General features: G+C 41.9%; 2 protein-coding genes across 2 annotated transcripts in view; one reads left to right on the plus strand and one right to left on the minus strand.

Annotated features, from left to right (window-relative positions):
• Positions 1 to 5,511, plus strand: part of RFC3 (replication factor C (activator 1) 3, 38kDa) — an 11,023-nt gene extending 5,512 nt beyond the window's left edge. Inside the window, exons 5-9 of the mRNA XM_009888420.1 lie at positions 1,454 to 1,635; positions 1,881 to 2,017; positions 2,163 to 2,261; positions 3,326 to 3,395; positions 5,145 to 5,511. Of these exons, the coding sequence (XP_009886722.1) occupies positions 1,454 to 1,635; positions 1,881 to 2,017; positions 2,163 to 2,261; positions 3,326 to 3,395; positions 5,145 to 5,336 (680 nt within the window). The 3' untranslated portion in view covers positions 5,337 to 5,511. The remainder of the gene's footprint in view (positions 1 to 1,453; positions 1,636 to 1,880; positions 2,018 to 2,162; positions 2,262 to 3,325; positions 3,396 to 5,144) is intronic.
• Positions 5,512 to 17,295: 11,784 nt separating this feature from the next.
• LOC104289470 (putative methyltransferase KIAA1456) overlaps positions 17,296 to 22,007 on the minus strand; it is a 17,655-nt gene continuing 12,943 nt past the window's right edge. Inside the window, 2 exon segments of the mRNA XM_009888421.1 lie at positions 17,296 to 17,472; positions 18,134 to 18,411. Coding sequence (XP_009886723.1) covers positions 17,296 to 17,472; positions 18,134 to 18,411 — 455 coding nt within the window.

Here is a 22,007-nt window from a genome sequence, read left to right on the forward strand (position 1 = left end):
AGGACCTTGCACTTGGCCTTGTTGAACTGCATGAGGTTGGCTTGGGCCCACCTCTCCAGCCTGTCCAGGTCCCTCTGGATGGCATCCCTCCCCTCCAGCGTGTCTACCTCGCCAAACAGCTTGGTATCATTGGCAAACTTGCTGAGGGTGCACTCAACCCCACTGTCCATGTCACCAACAAAGATGTTGAATAGTACAGGTCCCAGTACTGACCCCTGAGGAACGCCACCTGTCACTGCTCTCCACTTGGACATTGAGCTGTTGACCGCAACTCTTTGAGTGCGACTATCCAGCCAGTTCTTTATCCACTGAGTGGTCCATTTGTCGAATCCATGTCTCTTCAATTTAGAGACCAGGATATCGTGTGGGACGGTGTCAAACGCTTTGCACAAGTCCAGGTAGATGACATCTGTTGATCTTCCCTTGTCCACTGCCGCTGTTAACCCCTTCATAGAAGGCCACCAAATTTGTCAGGCAGAACTATATAACAAGATTGAAGGAGAGAGGAAATCTTGACAGATAGAATAGAGCAGTAATTTAATTGAAAATGGTTATGGATTTAGTACTCTGTCTCATTTTCCTCACTGTTCTCAGGAAATACTGTATTTCACGTAAGGTGCTAGAGACTGCTTGGCTCTACCAGTTATTGCTGTACATATCCTTACAGCTGCAGTCATACCACGCACCTCAAAGTATCTGGTAAGCTGGCTGCTCTCCTTAGGCTACATGTATAACCAGGAGAGAAATGGGAGAAGAGTAGTAGGCTGACTTGTTCCTCCACGCTGTTCTCACTGGACCATTCAGAGTACTGAAATGAGTCATATGAGTTGCTTATGGAGGAACCTGCAGAAGGTAGCAGGTTAGGTTAACTGCTTCATATTAGGTGTCTCCTGATTGTTCTGAAGCATTTTTGAAATATGTTTTGTTTTGTTGTGGTGTTTTTTTTTTTTTAAAGACTGTGGAAAGGTGCTGCAGCTACAATAACAAGGCAGCTTTCTACTACTCCTTTGTTAATCTAAGATATTGGCTTTTAAATATAAAATGTATTGAGGGGAATCTTCCAAGAAATTTGTGCTTTTTGGTATGTCCTTATGCCATAAATTCTTTTGCATTTCTTACTTAAAAATTCCTTTAAAAAGTTACTGTACTGATTATCAAAGTGAAAGCTTCTACACCTACCTGGATTATTTCTTGGCACTGAAGTGTTGCAGACCCTGCTCTGAAGAAATTGACGTTCCAGGACGTGAATATAGGGTGTGAAAGAGCAGAAGATTGTACAGGCAAAAAGGCATGCAGGTTGTCTTAATCTCTATTTTGCTGTCTGTGGAACCATGCTGCCTCTTTCTGCTTCTATCAGTTATTTCGGTATTAACGTTTGTATGTCAAAGTACTTATTTTCTTAGAAAGATTTGATATTAATAAAAAACCCCACGATTTTTAATCTTTTTTTCAGTGGTGCTGTTAACAGAAGTCGACAAACTTACTAAAGATGCTCAGCATGCTTTGCGAAGAACGATGGAGAAGTACATGGCAACCTGCAGGTTGATCCTGTGCTGCAACTCCATGTCAAAAATTATAGGACCTATTCAAAGTAGATGCCTGGCTGTACGAGTGCCTGCTCCCAGCATTGAAGATGTATGTTAAAACGGATGCAAAAATAAGTTATTTAAAACTTCTTACTAATAAATATTTCTTAAGATCACAGCGAGAACTTTACTTCCACAAAGTGACCTAGTTTTTCTTTGTGGTGGGTGACTTGTCAAGTGTGTCTTATGAAAGACTGATCTATCTCTGGTCCAGAAATGTTTCAAACAGGAGACTCTGTAGGTGTTAAACTGTTTTCTAAGTGTTGCCCTCCCTGCTGTCTGTTTCACATCTAGATCTGCCATGTCTTGTCCAGTGTGTGTAAGAAAGAAGGCCTGACTCTTCCGCAGGAACTGGCTCAAAGGATTGCAGAGAAATCTGGTAGGAATCTTCGGAAAGCACTACTTATGTGTGAATCCTGCAGAGTACAACAGTAAGTCACTGCTAAAAAAATAATGTAAATTACACTTGCAGACACATAAATGAACTTACTTCTGAGGCTGTATTAGAATAGGTGACAGGTTGCTTTGATTTTATTTTTTTAAAATATTATTATTATTATTATTGTTATTACACAGGTATCCTTTTACTGCTGATCAAGACATTCCTGAGATGGACTGGGAAGTTTATTTGAGAGAAACTGCAAATGCTATTGTTGGTCAACAGACACCACAAAGGTAGGTGAATACGTTTGCTTGCAGCTATAAGTTATATTTTTGGTGTACTTTCAAACCTAAAAAGAAAAACCCAGTTATATTGTTATATTTTAAAATGTGGCATCTTTACTTTTAGCTATATGTAATCCTCTGGCATTTCTGCTGGAGCTGGTACTTTGCAGTCAGAGGAAGTGAGCTTTAAAATTACCAGAGAAGGCTGAGTGAGCTTCAGGAACTGAAATGATTGTTGGTTTTCTCTGTTGAAGTTTTGTAATAAAAGTGAGCATAAGCTTAGTTGCATGTTTTGCTGTCTCTGGTTTTTTGTTTGTTTGTTTTTTGGGTAGGTGGGTTTTTTAAGGGTTCTGTTTCACCATCTTTAGCATAATGTACTTTTGTAAAAGAACTGAAAATGAGAAATCACTGTTTTGTGGGTTTTTTTTTTTTAAGGACATTAGGAGTTAACCCCTTTATCCATCTCGTTGTCATACATACAGCCTGATCTTTTTCGTCTGTTCTATATATTACATGAGATGTCACTTAAATTCTTGTATTTAATTTAAATGCTTGTAGCCTCTGACTTCCTGATATCAAAAGTTGAGAACTGATAACTGTGTCCCTTTCTGCCACCTGATAATCTTACCCCCTTTTGTAAACAACGAAGACAGAAAAACAGCATAAACAAATCTTGTGGCTCTAATCAATTTTGTAGTGGCTTCTCACTAATCTTAAGCATGATAATAATTTAGATATGAAGAGGAATTAGAGGGAGACAAGCCTGAGACAAATTCTAATAGCCTTGTAGCTTCTAGATTAACTGAGACCATTGTAACTAGAGTATGTGTAACTTATCTTACTGTTTTGAATAAAAGGTGATCAGTAGCATATGAATTAAGACTGATTTGTGCAATGCTTCTGGGTTTAAAATAACCCACAAAACCAAAAACAGGAAAAAAAAAAAACCAAAACCAAAAAAACTTTTGCTTGGGTTGACTTTTTTTTTTCCTGCAGCATATTTCACTATTTGTGAAACACATTAGTATGCTTTGGGGATGTACTTATGATATTTTGTGGTGTCTTTCCAACAGGCTTTTAGAGGTCCGTGGACGGCTTTATGAACTCCTCACACACTGCATTCCTCCTGAGATTATAATGAAGGTAGTTCAGCTATCTAGCTGTTAGTGTTTATAACACATTATGACAGTCTCAGTTTCAGTTTAAAAAAAAAAAAAAAAACACAAACAAAAACCAAAACCAAACCACACCAAAACATAGCAAATTATCTAAACATTAGTGAAAACCTATGCCTTTTCCAAATAGATAGGAGTGACCAAAAACTACTTTTCTGATCTTTAAGGTCTCTTCCAACCTAAACCATTCTGATTCCTGTGTTTCTTTCCACTAGAGTAACTAAAATAGTTCAGGTTATCGCTCTGAAATGGTAATTATAGACCTTGTTCCTGCAAACACTGACCCTTAGCATTTACTTCTCATGATCCTCAGCCAATATACTAGATGATTTAGTTATGTTCATGCCTCAATATATTTAGGCATAATAGTCTTGAGTTGTGTGGATTTTGGGGGCAGGAAGATTCTGTTCTCTAATTTGGAAAATGTCAGTTTCTAGTTTATTTCTGTTGCAGGCTTCCTTGTTTGCCCCTCTCTTGAATCCTTTACTAAAACTTGTTCTGTGATCATAGAACAGCAGCATTGTAGTTGAGTGAAAACAAAGGAGGACATGTGTAGTCCCCCTGAAGACTTCTCTGGACAGTTTCTGTATTGAGGCATAGGTGTATTTTATGGGTTAATTCTGATACGGTTTGTTTTCTCTTGTAAAAGTTACAAGTTTGTTATAAGTTCAGTATTTGCTGTGTCCTAGTGGAGAGGTTTGCTGAAGGATGCTAAGCCAGCAGGTGTCTTCAAAGAAGTCATCTCGGGAGGAAAAAAAGCAAATGGGCCGTGCATGTTTTTATTTTAAGCAGGATGAAAGGATGCTGAAGAAAATTAGAGCAGAAAAAAACATTGAAGCTAATGTTTGCAACTTACCCTAGGAGGACTTTGCCATCAGACTTAATTACAAGATAATAAATTTCTTTTCATGTTAACTGATTTCTGCTTTCTAACAGTTTTTGTAGTCAGATGTTTCTTTAACCTTCCTTTCTTGTGGTAGATTAGTGGATCTTGCATTGTCCTGTCTGAGGACTGTTGTTGTCGTGCCAAAGGTGTATTTCTGTACCCGCTTCCTCTTCATAAACTTGACATGGTCTAGAGATACTTCTCAAATAATCCTGACTGTTTTAATAGAGATGGATTTGCAATGATTTTATTGTTGTCTTGGATCCAAAATACTGCATTTCTGGTTTCTGTAGTGACTGATGTATTGTTGTAAAGTATCTTGTGTGTGTCTATACATACACATGCATGTAAAAACAAACAGATAAACTCTAAATAAGCCCTTTCCTTGTTACTTATTAATGTTGTTTCTCTTTGTGCTCGATGCTTTCAAGATAGGAAGTACGTGATTTTAATACACTTGCTATCTTGGTAAAGATTCTCTCCAGGACCATGTGCCTGCATGCAGTAGAGGTTATAGTATTTGGAGATAAGGTTAATTTATTTACTTTATTAAGGCTAAGTAGTTCCAGTATATGACTTTTCCCATCTAAGAACACAGTAGGTAACATCTATTTTGACATAAGTAATTTATCTTGAAAGAAAGTTCTGAAGAGACATGGTTCCATAAGTCTTGTTCTGTCAGTGTAATGTAATGATTCTTGAATGTCTTTCTCTATTGGATTCATGAGTGAACCATTGGTCATAGCTTGGCTATTTTCAGGAATTCAGATTATCCTCTTAACAAAAATTACATAATTTTTTCAAATATTGTCCTGTTTTTTCCCCTTTTAGGGCCTACTGACAGAACTTCTAAATAACTGTGATGGACAACTGAAAGGAGAAGTTGCACAGATGGCGGCCTTCTATGAACACCGCCTGCAACTGGGGAGCAAAGCCATTTATCATCTGGAAGCATTTGTAGCAAAGTTTATGGCAATTTACAAGAAGTTTATGGAGGATGGACTAGATGACATGATGTTCTAATTCAGGTGCCCAGAGTCAAATGCAGAATGTTGCAAATGCCGTCTCCTTGTCCGTGTTTGGCTGCATATGGGTCTAGTTTAAAGTCAAATAATTTATTTTGCTATTAGTATAAACCACAGTGAACTAAAGAACAATGTTTATTCAGGTTTAGAAACCAGATGGATTGTTTGACAGCCACAAATCCATCTTTAGATCCATACAAAATACATTAGCCTTTCAGAAGGATAACAGGTTGCCTTGGAAGTTGTATAAGATCATAGTTACTTTGCAGTGTTTGTAAGCTGACGTTACAAAGAGAGAACACGGATAGTGCACGCTTGCTTTTTGATTGTTCATGGGCAACGCTGTAAGCAAAAAATGGTTTTTCTGCGTTGTGGTAAGCTCCAGTTCGAGCATGTATGTTCTGCCTACTGATTTCATGTATCTTGCTGTTTGTCTGTCTGCTTTTATTTTAGCCATGCTGTTTTCTGTGGTGTGATGACACAGAATGTTTTCTGGCTCTTGTTTCTAAGCAGTTGCATTGAAATTGTGGATGAGCAATACTTTTGTGTTGCTTGTAAATCAGTTTGACAACATGAAACAATTTGCTTAGAAGGATTATACCTATATAAAGCAAGTCCACTTGCTGTCTGACGCTTTCAGGTTCACCTCAACGTACCTAAAGGTGTTCAGATAAAGATTATTCCTTTGACTGTGGTTTAACCACGGGTAAGGTTTCAAATTTTAACAAATATTCTTTCACCTCTTAAATTGATATGTGACATTTCTAAAATGGCAAAATAAATTGTAAAAATAGAACACCAAATGAAATGCTGAATTAGCATTTTACACTATAACTACCTATGTATGCATTCATTTGCTTTGATGTAGACTGTTTATCAGAAAAGTGGGATATGCCCCCCCCCATTGTAAGAATAAAGGGAGCCACTGAAGTTTAAAAAAAACAAGAAGAAAAAAAAAAAGAAAAAACCCCAATAACCCTACCACCTGTGCTCCTTTATCCTACACGTCTTTTACATGTTATGCCCATGTACTATGCTATCCTAAAAATGACTGAATTCACTCCCTTTGTTACTTCATTGTGCTAATTTAGGCTATTACTAGATAGTATTTAAATATAAAGTTCGGGGTTTTTTGTTTTTTGTTTTTTTTAAGCAGGGAGTGGCTTCGTATTGGAGATTTTGATCTAAGAGCCTGTTTCACGTTCAACTGCTCCCCTTAAAACTGAAGAAGTCCAGAAGACTACCACAGCAGTGGCAGTCTTGACTGTCAGAGATCTTGGAAAACCACTGAATTAGTGGAAATGAGTGCTTAAATCCATTACAAAGAGAAGCACAAGAATGGTGGTAGAGGGGGCATAATTACTGTACAAATTGCCTGCTCTTTCAGGAGCCTGGTCTTGCCTACTCCTTTTTTAAAAGCTGAACAGTCTTTAATTTTGCCTACTACCACTGTAGCATGTGATGGAGCGAAAGTGTGAATTCAAAAGCTTCCCCCTCCAAAAAAAAAACAACCAAAAAAACCCCACCCAACCCAAAACTAATGTGAGAGAAGAGGAATGTATGTAGGGATGTGTGAAATACAGTTGAAATGCCCAGGGACAGCATTGCTACAGAGGGTGGAGAGGCAGGAGTGGGACTGTGGGTTCCGCAGTGGGAGGAAGCTGAGGAGTTTGCTGTTTCAAAAGATCTCAGCAGCTTTGTCTAGGAGACTGAAACTCCAACATAAATGTCTCTGTGGGTGTTCTGCTGTCTGTTCTTGAAGCTTCATTTTTATCGTGTTCTACCTGGGATGAAGTGAGAGCAGTCAAGGATGGAAAAATGGGTTGCTGAGAGAGGAAGATGACTATCACTGCTCCCCAAAGCTGGTGTTTCTCCCTGCTGCCGCCTCCTGCCTCTTTGTCTTCCCCAGTCACACACAAATTTAAACATGTGGGCTCAGTATCTCATAAGTCTCTGCACACGTTTTTCCTTCCTACAGTAATTTTTAATTCAATTTTGCCTCAGTATCTGTAACAGGCTCCCCAGGGAAGTGGTCACAGCACTAAGCCTGTCCAAGTTCAAGGAGCATCTGGACAATACTCTTGGTTGTATGATTTAGTTTCAGGCAGTCCTGTGAGGAGTGGGGGGTTGGATTTGATGATCCTTAGGGGTCCCTTCCACCTTGAGAGATCACAGAATGGTTGGGGTTGGAAGGGACCTTCAGAGATCATCTAGTCCAATCCCCCTGCCACAGCAGGTGGCACAGGAATGCATCCAGGCAGCTTTTGAATATCTCCAGAGAAGGAGACCCCACAACCTCTCTGGGCAACCTGTTCCAGTGCTCTGTCGCCCTCAAAATAAAGAAGTTTTTCCGTGTGTTCAGATGGAATTTCCTGTGTTCCAGTTTGTGCCTGTTGCCCCTTCTGTTGCTGGGCACCACTGAAAGAGTCTGGCCCCGTCCTCTTGATACCCGCCCTTTAGAGCATTGATCAGATTCTGTGATAATGATTGGTAAGTGCGCTTTTTGGGATCATCTTAGAGGCTAAACGCCCTGAGTGCTGCTTCCCCTCCCTTTTGGGTAGCTGTAGCATTAGAGGCAACGTGGTGCAGAACTGAGGTCTTGGGCTGTGCTGGAGGAAGCAGGGACCAGTAACCCCCATCGCAGTGGCAAATGGGGCTGATAGGAACATATGAGCAGGTGGTTGCCAGAAAGAAAAATGAGTTTTCTGCCACTTTTTACCTCTTGTGAGGCTACTGTGTAACCCTTGTACCAGAAAAGCAGAACCTTAGCCTGGTGAGGAAGGGTGTCCTGGGGTGGGCTCGGCTGCCTGCATGCACCCAGGAGCAGCGCTGTGCTGGACCTACGCTGAGCGCTGCACTCCTTCACAGATCAAGTGGGAGAGGTCATGCAGACGGACTTTTAAACACTGAATAGCGCAGGACCAACCTCTCGGTTGATCCGTTTCTTCAGCTGATTTCATCTTTTGAGACCTGCTTAGAATTTCTTCCGAATTGCATGCTGAGAGGATTACCCTTGCTTTCATCCAGCGTCACCTCCTGCTACTTCCAAACGAAAACTCCAAGCTGCTCCCGCCCGGGTGGGACTCACGCACTGAACAAGTCGAAGAGGTTGCGGAGGAGTCTGCTTCGTGCTAGCACGGAAAGCCAGAGGTGAATCCAATTTTTTATAAAGGTGATCAAGAAACTAAAGGCAGCAACCACTTTAGTTAAAACTTTCTCTGCTCTGCAAAGATCAGCCGTGCGAAGGGCGAGTTGTGCATTCGGACTTTACTCCCCATTTCTGAAGTCCAAGTGTTAACTCCTGTGAAGAACGTTATTTTTAAAATCATGTTATTTTTAGACATCCATGGTAAACAACTCTCCTTGCGAGTTAATCATAATAAGCATATTGTCTGATGGGAAGATGATTTTTAAAATGTATTTTGTTAAAAAAATTTATATTGGCAAAACTGACATGAGGAATGGCCCCTTCTCTACTAAAGAACTATCCTGATTATCGCAGGTTAGAAGGTAAGCTAGATAAGAGAAGAGTTCATTATCACAAATTTTCCTTCCAGTGCAGGGAATTCAAGATTATTACAGTTCATTGATATAAAATAATAGCTGTAATTTGTCTTGTTGGAAAGAGCTCTGCTATGCCTGAGCAGCCTTTAATCCTTCTTGCTTAACATTTTTTTGGCTGCGCTAACAATTAGTGCTATATGAATTTGTTGCATTGGATTTCAATCAATGACCCAAACCAAACCCCAGAGTTGTAGTCAGCTAAACAAAAGTTGTCTTAATGTGACAGTGAAATGTGCTTCTAGTTCTTGAAGGCCAAAATACTTCTCTTGATCTTCATATTTCATAACAAGGGAAGGAATGTAAATACATAAGCAAGCAAGAGAAATTCACCTCTATTGTCGGATGTGCCCTGCAGGCTAATCAATAGTACGTCATGCAAGTTGCATGTCAGGACCTCGTTGCACATCACAAAATGAGCAAGATTCAATCGGATGTGCCCTGCAGGCTAATCAATCATCATGCAAGTTGCATGTCAGGACCTCATTGCACATCACAAAATGAGCAAGATTCAAAGAGTTTGCCATTAATTTCAATACATCAAGGAACTGACTCGGAATTTTCTCTGGCATCAAAGCTGAAATTATTTTCTGTCCAAATTAACTAAGACAACTGGGCCCTAACCCAGTGTTTTTTTCTAAAGCAGTGGGTGCTTTGCTTGTCTGAAAAATGAGACTATTAACAGTTAAACATTCCTATAACAGATTTTCTTCTACAGTTGTCTACAGTGTGTGCACTGAAGTTCTGGAAGAAATTGTATACCCTGTTTCAGCAATCCTGGAGCTGGTAAATATCATCTAAATCATTTGAGCGTTAAGTGGTGTTTCAGTGAGGATGGGTTTGACATCTCTTAAATAGGAGTGAAACATAAGATAATACAAGCAGGAGCCCAAAGCACGTAACTTCACCACTGACACCACGGGTCCATCTGCATCTCTCCAACAGAGGTACTGGGGCACCTATCACCACCTCTGTCCTGGCACCTTCTTGGAGCTGATCTTCAGCCCTCTCCATGGACATGGAGTAAGTGTTGGTCTTTCACTGTGGAGCCTGCTTTAGGAACAAGGTGCTATGAGATGTCATCTAAAATGCTGGGCAACAGCTAAGGTTGCTGTTCTCTGCTTCCCTGCAGTAACGCAGTGCTGGGAGTGCCCTCACTGCAACACGAGAGTGCTCCATCAAAATCACTAGTGGTCCAGTGGAAACGCGTGTGGGTGGGTCTGCAAGACAGGAGTACCTGCAGCTTGGAGGAATGTCTGTTTTGCTCCTCTGCCTTTGATACAACGAGGTACTTTATCGGGAATGTGTCCCTGATAGTCCTTTAAGTGACTTTCAGCTCCTAATCAAAATTACCACTTCTTAGTCCCATGGAAGTCTTGCAGTTACTTTTAACTCTTTCTCAGGGATCACCTCACAGAATTTAGTCAATTAATATTACTTTTCTACACAGACTTCTTGATGTTATTCCCAAAGTGGTTGCAGCCCATGATAACTGCTGGAGTGCAGATTCCTAGCTCCGCTTTGTTCATGCCATCTTCTGCCCAGGGTCCCTTGGAACCATGTCTTTGCTGCCCTTGGGATTCCTCCTCCTCTTCAGGTCCCCTTCTCACCTGGTTTGCAAAGGAAGCTGAAATAGCTGAAACTGATTTCCAAGAAGGTGGGTGGAAACAGCAGGAGCTGGTTTGAGAGTGGCTGGGGACAGGTAGAGGAGGTCAGCTACCGGAAAGCATGAAGACAAGGCGGGGGGGCTTTAGACACTTGAAGGACAACTGTGAGGGAGAATTCTTTGCTTGGGAACCTTCTCCATAGGCAGCGATCTACAAATATGCCTTGTGGGAAGGGAGCAAGATTCATGCTTTTCCAACATCTGGAGCACTCAGCCAGAGGTGGGAGAGCTGGATTCTGCACTTGCTCCATCAAAGGACATTTAAACTAGGGAGATTAAATTTTTTCCCAATTAATAGGTTTACTTTAATATTACTTATTAATGCATTTTACTGTTACCTAGCAGTTTAGGAGGGAAGTTAGAGGTTAAAAATAGCTGTTAAAATTCTGCCTCCTCCATGACGGAAATAATTTCTATTGTGCATCTGTGGCTGATCTGTTCGATGGTGTCCCTGCCTTTCCCACCCAACTGTTCATTTGAAGCCACCGTGAGATTTGCTGAATCAGTGGTCTGCACAGCTGCATTTCAGGGAAACGGAAACACTGGAATCTCTTAAAATAGCAGTAAAGGGGCAAATTGTAATTTCTGAACTAGTTACTGCCTCATATTTGTAATGCAAATCCAGCTCTCTCACTCGCCTTCCCTGTCAGCCCATGGGGTTGGGAGGGCTCAGGAGGGGGCAATTCCACCCCTTTTGTTGGTGTGGTCCACTAGGCACAGTTCAGAGTCTAGGAGGTGAGCAAGCAAAAGAGGCCATTTTTCATGCATCACAAGGCACTTGAAAGAGGGGTCATCCTGGGATACATCTATGGCTACTGTACACCCAAGAACAGAAAGAGAAAAGGCAATTTCTGCATGTTTTCCTGCCCTAAAACATGGGATCTTCAGGTAGCCCCAGTACTTCTCCACCTCCCTGAAGCTCCAGGCTGCTACGTCCATCAAACCACCCTGCTTTACAGCCACCAATGCCCAGGTCCTCCTGCCCAGCACAGTCAGTACTTCCCAACCCAGAGCTGCTGTCTTCTATTCCCTAGTGTCCCAGAGCATCTTTTTCATGAGGACACCCTAAATTCAGTAGCTGTAATCCTCCAACCCATCTTAAATTTTCCCACTGTTAAAATCCTTCACACATCCTTTTCTGCCAGTCTGGCATCAGAGTTGCCCCTTTTTGTCCCCAGGCCCCAGCATGTAGCTGTTCTCATTCCAGCCTCTTTGGCCATGGCTGGCAAGCCTTGTCCAGGATAACAGCTCTTCAGTAACCTTTCCTGTGAAAGACAAGGTCTGCCTCCTGCCTCTGGTGCTGTAGGTTGGAAGGGACCTCTGGAGGTCATCTTGTCCAAGCCTCTGCTCCGAGCAGGTCCAGCCACACGGGGTTGCTCAGCCCTCACCAGCTGAGGTTTCAGTATCTCCAAGGACACAGAATCCATCACCCTCTCCGGGCAGCCCGTTTCACTACCCTCACAGGGAAAATCTTTTTCTAATTTTCTAATTTCTAAAAATTTCCAATTGGAACCTTCCTTTACATGTTTGAGCTCAGCCCGGAGATCCCCACTCAGCTGTGCTGGCCTTCTGCCACATCCACTCAGATTTCTGCATATGAAATGGAGCGTTCCTGTGCTTGGAAGAGGTTGTCTTCCAACAGGTAAGTAGAACAGTAGGCTGCAGTAGGAGACATTTTCAATTTTATTTATAAAGCCATGTAGAGATACCTGAATATGGGGGTGAAAGGAAAGTACTGGTGGAAAAAAAAAAACAAAAACAAAGCTGCTGGGCTTTAACAGTAGGAAGCTTGCATTTTACTAGCCAGACCGGTGTTTTAGAAGGTGCCTTTCTGTTCAGGTTCCCATGAAGGCTCTATGCGAGCTCTGGCATGGCTTACTCTTAAAATACTCTTTTTGGGTATTTTTAACCTCTTCTCAAGCCACTGTATGCAGTTATAAAGAGCAGAGTTTGAGTATGGGGCAACTGAAGACTGAGAGATGGTGACCTACTGTCCCACTCCCTCTCTTGACTTACCCAGTGTTTCCCCAATTTTTCTTGGTTTTGCCTGGGCCAATTTACTTTGTGTTATTAAATGTGATGCTTTTAATTGGAAGTCTGTGACAGCCAGTGAATGACACAGTTTCACTATAGCTAAATGTTGCCAACGTGGGCTTTCACTGCACGCAAGCTGGTGTTCTTTTTTAAACTGGCAATAGTATGTTCGTGTCAAATGATGTGTTGTGCCAATTTATGAAGGTGACACTTAGCACAGTCCTGGTCACAATGAGATCTGAAAGGCAGGCTAGTAAAGCTCACATTTTGAGAAATCCATGGAATATTTTCTGTGCTTTTTACCACTTGGAATCCTTCTGCCAAATGTTGTTTTCAGTCTTGAGTGAGAAGGAAGGAAAGGAAAGGAAATCAGGATCCCCATCAAAGAGAAGAAAGAAAGAAGTCAGAATGACAAAGCAGACAAGGACAGATCCTGGGGGAAGACAGGTATACTCATTAATTGTATTTACATTTCAAAGACGAGTTAACTGCGGTGTTCTCAATCATATCCTACACTTGGGTTGCCTGCCACACACCGTGAATAATAAATGCACTTTGGAGGATAGAATAAGTGACCCAATAGGCTTCTTCCACTTTTAATTTCATGGGCGATCTTAATTTGAGAGGTCAGTACAAATGCCTATGGTAAGTGACAATTTTAGGCCAGTAATTACTAATTAAGACAGAAGGCAAGATGCTGGCTAAGGCACTTTCAAATAGATCACAGATAACCTTGCAGGAGCTGATTAACTCAAACAGAACACCTCCTTAGGTGATAGCTACCGAATGATACTTGGAACAATTTTTAAAATTAAAAGGGATGAGGGAAAAGGATTTATGAAACTCTTGGCTGAGTTTTCTCTGGAGAAAGAATTTTGATAATAAGTGGGATTAGCTGTTTGCCAATTAGCAGACAATTAGAACAAAGACATTTACCCAGTGGGCAAAAATCTTCTGTGATATACTCACACTCATCAAACCTGTTTATGCCGAAGGAGGATAAACAGTGCTGCGCCCACAGTGTCTTAGCTCTAGTGATGTGAGCAACACTGGCTGCAGCTACCGTGCCAACTGCACGTGGGCTGTGTGGGACTCGATGTGACAGTGCTTCACGTGGCAAGCACAGAACTGAGGACCCCAAGCTGTGCTCATGGATGACTGTGGATGATTTCCCAGGGGCCCACAAAAGAAAGTAGGAACAGCAGAGAAACTGTTTGTGGAGAAAATTAAGAACTGGGGGATTTTTAGTGACCTGCAAATCAGACAAGGTGGGAAGACATTGGCTTTACTCATATTAGTATCTGTTAAGGCAATCATCATCGGTAGATCAGAGAGAGTGTCAGACATTGGAAGCTTTTCTGAAAGTGTCCCTTGGATAGGTGAGGCCTCAAATGACCATAAATTCAGAGTGGCAGATGCAGTAAAGGAGAGCTAAGTCAGGCTGATGCTTTTTGTCTTTTTTTCCTGCAGCTTAGCAAGGATTTTTTCCATGTTTCCTACAAAATAGGGATATGTAGGCAGCACTGGTTGGCCAAAAGGTGGAGTTGGGATGGAGAGGCACTGGAACAGGTTGCCCAGAGAAGCTGTGGATGCCCCATCCCTGGAAGTGTTCAAGGCCTGGCTGGATGGGGCTTTGAGCAACCTGGTCTAGTGGGAGGTGTCCCTGCCCATGGCAGGGGCGTTGGAACTCGATGATCTTTAAGGTCCCTTCCAACCTAAACCATTCTATAATTATATGAATCTGTCTGATTTTCCTGTTCATGCTCCTTATTTCCATCCTCAGAATTTAAAAGATTCCTAGGTAAGAGCCATCTCTCCTAACTGAAGCATCCAAGAATCAGTGTTTAAGGCTGTGCTCCTCTCTAAGCTCCTTCCACAAGCAATGGAAAGAGATGAGCAGGTGCTGAACATGATCTCTCTAGTCCCAACAGCTCTTCAAGGTGTATTTCATGGTTCATCCTCTCAAGGGGATATTCCTTGCCATTAGCTCCGCAGGGGGCAAAGCTAGACTTACATACAGATCTATAGCCTAGATACCTAAATGAGGCCAGAAAGATTGTACTTTTCTGTTCTAAAATCCAGCTCAGAACAGCAGAGAGAACAAGAAGAACATGAATTAGGACCAAGCACTGCTCAGGAGTGCAGAGCATTTCCCTGCTGTATCCCTTGGCTCAAGGTAGTGCCTACCCCGAGGACTACAAATGCAGACTGTGATGTTGAAGTGAAGGAATGAACTCAGTCGTGGTTTTGCTACTGGCATCCTGATCAAAATGAGAATTTTGAAGAGAGCTTATGCCTTTATAACGTTTGTGACATGCATAAACGTGAGGAGGTATTAATACATGATCCAACCAAAGCCACATCTTTGCTTTCTTCCCCTGCATAGTCAGGGCCCTGTCCTGGGGCGGCTTCTTTTGCAAGAGGCTGAATTGAGTCTGATCCCAGAAAGCACTCAGCACCCTCCAGAGGCAACCATCATGAGTGGAAGACATCCCCTGTGGAAGCAGGTCTAACCCATGCCTTAGGCAGCACTTTGCTACACAAGAACTGGGCCTTTGCTGTTCATTTCATTCAAAGGAAGGACATTAACTCCTTGTTGAAGGGGAGGTTTGCTTTTAGAGCCACTGACAGTTGTCCAGAGATTAAAAATCCTTCCAGTTAGGCTAGTATTGTCCCTGTGAGATGGATCTTGTTTGGGAACATCTGATGCAGAGCCGGCAGACGAGGGTATCAGCATTAGAAGAAATGTAGTGGTGACTCATTGCACCCTAGGGAAGAACTGGAGATGATGAGCACCTTTCCTTCAGGGAATGCTGGAGCAGGCTAAACTCTTCCAAGAGTACCAGTCAGGTTCAGTTAAAATCCCTGTGTTTGTTTCTAAGAAAACGAAGCATCAGGTGTGCTTGAGGACGAGGACTGGCAGCTATATCAAAGGCATTTTTCTGGTGCGTTGTGTGGGTTAACAGCCTGTTGAACAGTAGGAGCAGACATGATGGAGAGGCTCAGCTGCAACGTGCTGCTGCCGCTGCTTACTGCAACCCGAAGCTGCATTGAAAAATAGGGAGATGCTGTGAAGTCCTTCTGGCAACGGGAAAAAAGTGTACAAAATGAAGGAAACGGTGTTGTCAGAGCCGAACAGCAGCAACATTTTGTGACTGAAAATTATTTTCTGCACTTGCACAACGGTACTAACATTTAGGGGAAAAAAAGGAGTGCTGCAGAGACAGTCATTACAGATGGAGGAGACTGATTAGCCCCTCTTGCTTTTCCACCTGAAAATACAAGATGTACTATGATACTGCTGATGTGAACTTCATGGGAGGAAGTAAAGGAAATGTGATTACAGATATTACATCCAAATTGAATTAAAGCTGCATTAAAAAACCTCAGATTACTGTATGATTCCATACTACGTTGGAAAACATGATATGCTTCTGCTACTGACAGACACATAAAGAACAGGCAGGGGCTTATTTCTCAGAAAACAAGTCTGATCTCTGACTTGCTGATTCACAAATCCACAGAAACAAAGGCAGGAAGTAAAATTACAAACAGACCTCCCCAGCAGGTAAATAATCATCAGCAAAGCAGCCCTGTTGTTTGGGACTTTGTTTGTTTTTCTTTCAAATATTTACTCTAGATTGCAACCTTAAACAAACTTATTTAGAGCCATTTCTTCATTGGATATGTGTAGCCATATATGCAGCCATTTCATTGGATAATGAATCTGATCTTTGCAAAAGGCGAATCTGTCGATAAAAGCATTAGTATTTCATGCTGATGTTAATAAATATTTTCTCTGTTAACTAGTGGTCACTGGACCACTTTTCTGTCCTATGCTCATTCACTGCACAGATTTAAATGAGTTATTAAATCCTTCTGACTCCTCCTAGTTTTGCTGACAGGGAGAAAGAGCAATCCTTCAGCTGGTTTATCATATTTATATATGCTGTATCCTTTAGCATACATGTCGAGCTCACTTTTAAAACTAATTTTTTAGGGGTCATGTCGTGGCATAAATGGAGGCGAATATCACTTTGCTTTCTTGGCTGTGACTGCTACAAGGCAATGAAAAAGATCTCTAGGCTATGACAGTGTCATGAGTTACTGCCTCTGCCATGAGGGCTCTATACCTTAGTAATTCTCATAAAAGCCTGTCTGTCTCGTATGACTGGAAGTATCATACAGGCTGACAAAGTGAACTGCAATAAAACAGTGCATCTTTCAGTTACTTCCCGTGCTACATTACATCAAGTGGCAGAGTACAATAAATTTTAGAATAAAAAGTTGAAATGAACAAGTATATAGTAATAAATGAATAACAAAGACTTTTAATGCACATGTAAAAAATAATCTGGCAATCACCTTCCAACTGTATTTTACTTGTTTTCAAGCTACAAAACACAGCTGGCAGGTGTTTATGTAAAGGGATCAGTGTGCTAAAATGTGCTCAGTCTGGAATAATAACTCTAGAAAAAAAAAATTCAATAGAGATGTATTTTAAGAACAAAATCAAAGAAAACAAAGTCATAGAACCTGAGAGTTTCAAAGCAGTCTCCTCCTCATACGTCCCCCTCTCCCCCAAAACAAACCCAAGGCTATAAAAAGCTTCAGGAAAGATTTTCAAAGGCGCTGAGCTTTCAAAAGGAAGAAAGCCCCTAAGTATTCTTTGTGCATTCCAATAAGGAAATTTTCCCTAGATCTTCCACACTTCAGTCTTTTCTGCGATCACGCACCAATTGGCATGGTCAAAATATGAATGAGTAATATGTAGCTCAGGAATATGATGCTCTATCAGCTCAGCAGGCTCCTCTTCTTTAAAAACACGGTGGTACCTCAGCCGGCCCCTACCAGGACCCGTCTCCTGTCCACTCTGTTGAGCTCACTCATTGACTACTTTCCATACAGAAGAGTCTGTTCTCCTTTTGTTCTGAGGTTGGCAGAAAGCTCCTTCTTTTGGGCGATGGTCTATTTTAAGTTGTTGTCTGACAGCTAATTCTTTCTGATGTGAAATCAGGTCAGGTAAACACACTCCGCGGCAATTGTGAAGACTCTCTGCAGCCATAGGGAGCTGTATAGTTGCTTGCCCTAATTCTGAATAGCAACTTCTGAAAGCCTTCAAGCAGCGTGACATGGGCAGCACAGGTTTAACAGCCACTTCAAAAGCTGTTGTATTTTCAAACCTCAGTTTGCAATGTAGAAAAAACTCAGAAGCGCATTTCAGAAAGCCATGTTCTCTGGGTTTTTTTCGGCTTTTTTTTTTTGCTGAACACCGTAATTGCAGAATCTAATGAGCTCTTCTTGGTGCCACTGATCACCCACATCTAATACCGAGTCAAGTGATCTTGAGAACAGAGACGCTGAACACCGTAATTGCAGAATCTAATGAGCTCTTCTTGGTGCCACTGATCACCCACATCTAATACCGAGTCAAGTGATCTTGAGAACAGAGACCGTCTCAGAGATTTCTCTAGCACCGTGCACGGTGCTTTTTTTTCCCCTCCACAGGAGGAGCTCCTTGCTGTCCTGTGTACCTCTGAAGTCCCATCCAACTTATGACAGGGCTGGTTCAAAGCCATCTCTTTGTCCTTGTGAAGAATTGATTTTTGTACTCCACGTGAGCAAGGCTCACCCGAGGAGCAGGAAGGAGGTGAAGGATTCCAAGGAACAAAGACATCTTGCTTTTCAAATCTGCTCCATTTTTGCTCCATTGCCCACACATATATCATTATCTGGCCTCCTACTCTCAAGATGCGAGCCATCTCTTTTATTGCTCGCATGCGCCTCTCTTCTGCTGAAAAATGGTGAATCACTAGAACAGAACAGATAAGGTGAATAAGTATCCCTTGAGGCACTAATGAATACAGAGTATAAGGACAAGGACTGGCTCTGACACGCTGGCAGCCGGTGGTTTGCACCACAGGAATACATCATTTATCTTCCATTGTGCTATGTGTTATTGTACTGTCTCTAACATTGTGCTGTCTCTAACTCTAAAGAGTTCATAACATACTGACTTATTTTAAAAACACAGCAGAATTTAGTAACGTTGAATCAAATGACATCTTTCAGATCGTCAATAAACAACACAACAGTCTTGTTTTCTCAATGAAAGTCTACCACTTGGTCAGTGGCAAAGCAACCTGGCCCCTTTTCACCCTCACCTAATTCTCATCTGTAGCCAGAAAAAAGCACTTCTGAAAGACCAAGGCCATACATGGTCCTTGCAACAGCCGTGCTAATGATCCTGCTGATGATACCCATTAAAAAAAGGACTAGGTTAAAAGTGCCTGCCCATTTCTCCTCCATTATTGACAGATGTCAGTAACACAGCAGAAAAAATGAACAGTCACTATCAGCCTGGGATAGATTTAAATTATCAACATATGGGTGAAAGAAAAAGTCATAGAGTCACAAAGTCACAGAATCACAATATCACAGAATGGTCAGGGTTGGAAGGGACCTCTGGACATCATCTAGTCCAACCCCCCTGCCAGGGCAGGGTCACCTACAGCAGGGTGCACAGGACAGCGTCCAGGTGGGTTTTGAATGTCTCCAGAGTGGGAGACTCCACCACCTCTCTGGGCAGCCTGTGCCAGTGCTCTGCCACCCTCAAAGGAAAGAAGTTCCTCCTCATGTTTAGGTGGAACTTCCTATGCTGAAGTTTGTGCACATTACCTCTTGTTCTATTACTGGCCACCACTGAAAAAAGACTATTCCCACCCCCCTGGCACCCTCTCTTTAAGTATTTATAAACATTGATAAGAACCCCCCTCAGTCTTCTTTTCTCTGGACTAAAAAGACCCAAGGGCCTCAGCCGTTCCTCATAAGAAAGATGCTCCAATCCCTTAAAAATCTTTGTAGCCTTTTGCTGTACCCTCTCCAGCACTTCCCTATCAGCATTTGTCTATTTCTGCCATTGACAAGCATATATCACAAAACCAAAAAATTAGATAATCCCATTCTTGCTTCATAAGCCCCACCAGCCCACAAACAAGCGTGACCTGGAGAACACCTCATAGTTATGATAGCGAAACGCAAGCAGCACAGCTTTGCTTGACTCAGAGCTGAGTTTAAATTTGACTCTCGTTTCAATTAAAAAGAAAAGTTGCCCCAAAAAAGGGCAATTGGTCTCCAGATTTGGCAGGAATTTGCCAAAAGGCAGCTCCACAGGTTTACTCCTGCTCTCAGACTGTACAGCTCTAGAGCAATTCGCAACAGATGTCGAGGTTGATCAGGTCTTGGTGCACAGGAGGGACTTCAGCAAAGATTCAGCTACATCAAATGAATGTTACATGAGAAATAAGAACAGGAAACAATCCTGGAATAGTGCTGAAAAGGAGAGGGCACATATTAAAGATGCTGAAACCAAAACCCAATAGAATTAGTGATATTTATCCAACCTTATATTTTCCTCGGTGAAAATGCCCGTGCCAGTTTGGGCAGATATTTCTACACATACCAATTCAGGTTACAATGACAAGCCAGCTTTTGGTTAAGCTGCTGAGGTTGTTTCCACAGAAAAATAACAGAACTTTCAAGGGAATAAAAAAGATGCGAGCTTTCAATTCTTTCTATATTTTCTATATTTTCAATTCTTTCTATATAAATATAAGTACAGAAAATGCTAGCAGAAACTCTCTATCTGCCATCTCTCTGTGTCTGTCAGAGCGGCCATTCACCATCAGATCCATTTTGCCTCAGAAAAAGAGATACTTTACAATTAAAAAAATAACAGCATGCAATCCAGCTGAGATAGGAAAACACTCTCCCTGCAATGAATGATGCATTCAGAGCCTCGGCGGCAATGTGAGGATCAAAAGGCAAGCTTTGAAGAAATGGGGTCTTTTAACATTTAGTTATTCAGCTGCTCTGCCTGTAGGTTTCACTTGTTTGAGATGAACAGAAATCAATTCCAAAAGCTCAGGTCTTCTAGCACTAGTCAAGTCATTGACATTGAAACATTATGGCCTTTTTAATTAAAAAAGCATCAAGTATCATTTAAGAAATTACAGCATACTAATAAAATCTCACGCTGAGCAAAACTTCAGTGTTGTCAAGATAAATTTGTCAGATAATTTTAAAAGCTATGGGTGATGTATTCCATTAAAAAATGCATAAGTCAAGGAAACAGAGCATCTGCATGGCACAATGTCACACTATTCTGAAATCACAGATTAGCACACGAATTATTGAACGCTTGTTTTTAATCAAAGCCAAACCTGTCAGGATCCAAGATCACCAAACAGCCACATTCACCTGAAGCAGGTTGCTTATGAAAAATAATTTCTTTCTTTTGCTTGACATTAAATTCCTTGTATGTTGAAACTGGGTTTAAACTGAGCAATCTATGCGGTGCAATAAAGGTGCCATTTCAGAGATGGAGCTGCTCACGTCAGGTGGCAGTGAGGCACAAAGACTCGCTGAGGGCCTGATTGCAGCCCAGCAGCAACACGAACCTGCTTCCCTCCCCTCCAGAGGAAATGGTTCAAACCTGCTTCTCCTGCGGTTCCCCTCATGCTGACGATTAGATGGCACTGGGGTGATAGTTCATAGAATCACAGAATGGTTTGGGTTGGAAGGTACCTTCAAAAATCATGTAGTCCAACCCCCCTGCCATGGGCAGGGACACATTGTGCTAGATTATGTTGTCAAAGCCCCATCCAGCCTGGCCTTGAACACCTCCAGGGATGGGGCATCCAAAACTTCTCTGGGCAGCTTGTTCCAGTGCCTCACCACCCTCAGCGTAAAAAAATTCTTCCTAACATCGAATCTAAATCTCCCTTCTTTTGGTTTAAAAGCATTGCCCCTGTCACTACACGCCCTGGTAAAAAGTCTCACTCCATCTTTCTTACAAGACCCATTTAAGCATTGAAAGACCACACTAAGGTCTCCCTGGAGTCTTTCAATGCTACACCCCTAGAACAATCTTTCAACAGCTGTTCAACATATTTTAAGATGATTTCCCACCATGCAAACACTATAAAACAAGGGTCCAGATGCTTGAAAGTGCATTTGTCATAATGACTGGTACTTTAAATGAAAATTAGTTTTGTCCTAGATTACAATAAATATAGAAGCTTGCAGGTGGTGAAAACAATATCAGGGCAGAGGAAACTCATCCTGGGTCGGAGCAAACATCCCTCCAGAGCGGGGCTGTGGCAGCAGTCAGCACCAGATGTTCAGGAAAGAAAGAAGGGAAGAACAGTGATGCTCTCTCCTCCGGTGGTCGGCAGCCTAAGAGCTTCCTCAGCCACAGGCCAGAGCTTGTATGTAATAGCCAGTGATGAATCTGTCCTCCATAGATACTTTCTTGGACTCACTTGTACTTCTGGTTACACACATTTACATGTCAAAGCAATCTGCAATTTAATTGTATATTTTTTTTTTGAAAAGTAGTTCCTTCTG

Source organism: Charadrius vociferus, unplaced genomic scaffold, assembly GCF_000708025.1.
Source record: "Charadrius vociferus isolate BGI_N301 unplaced genomic scaffold, ASM70802v2 scaffold16, whole genome shotgun sequence".
NCBI lineage: Eukaryota > Metazoa > Chordata > Aves > Charadriiformes > Charadriidae > Charadrius > Charadrius vociferus.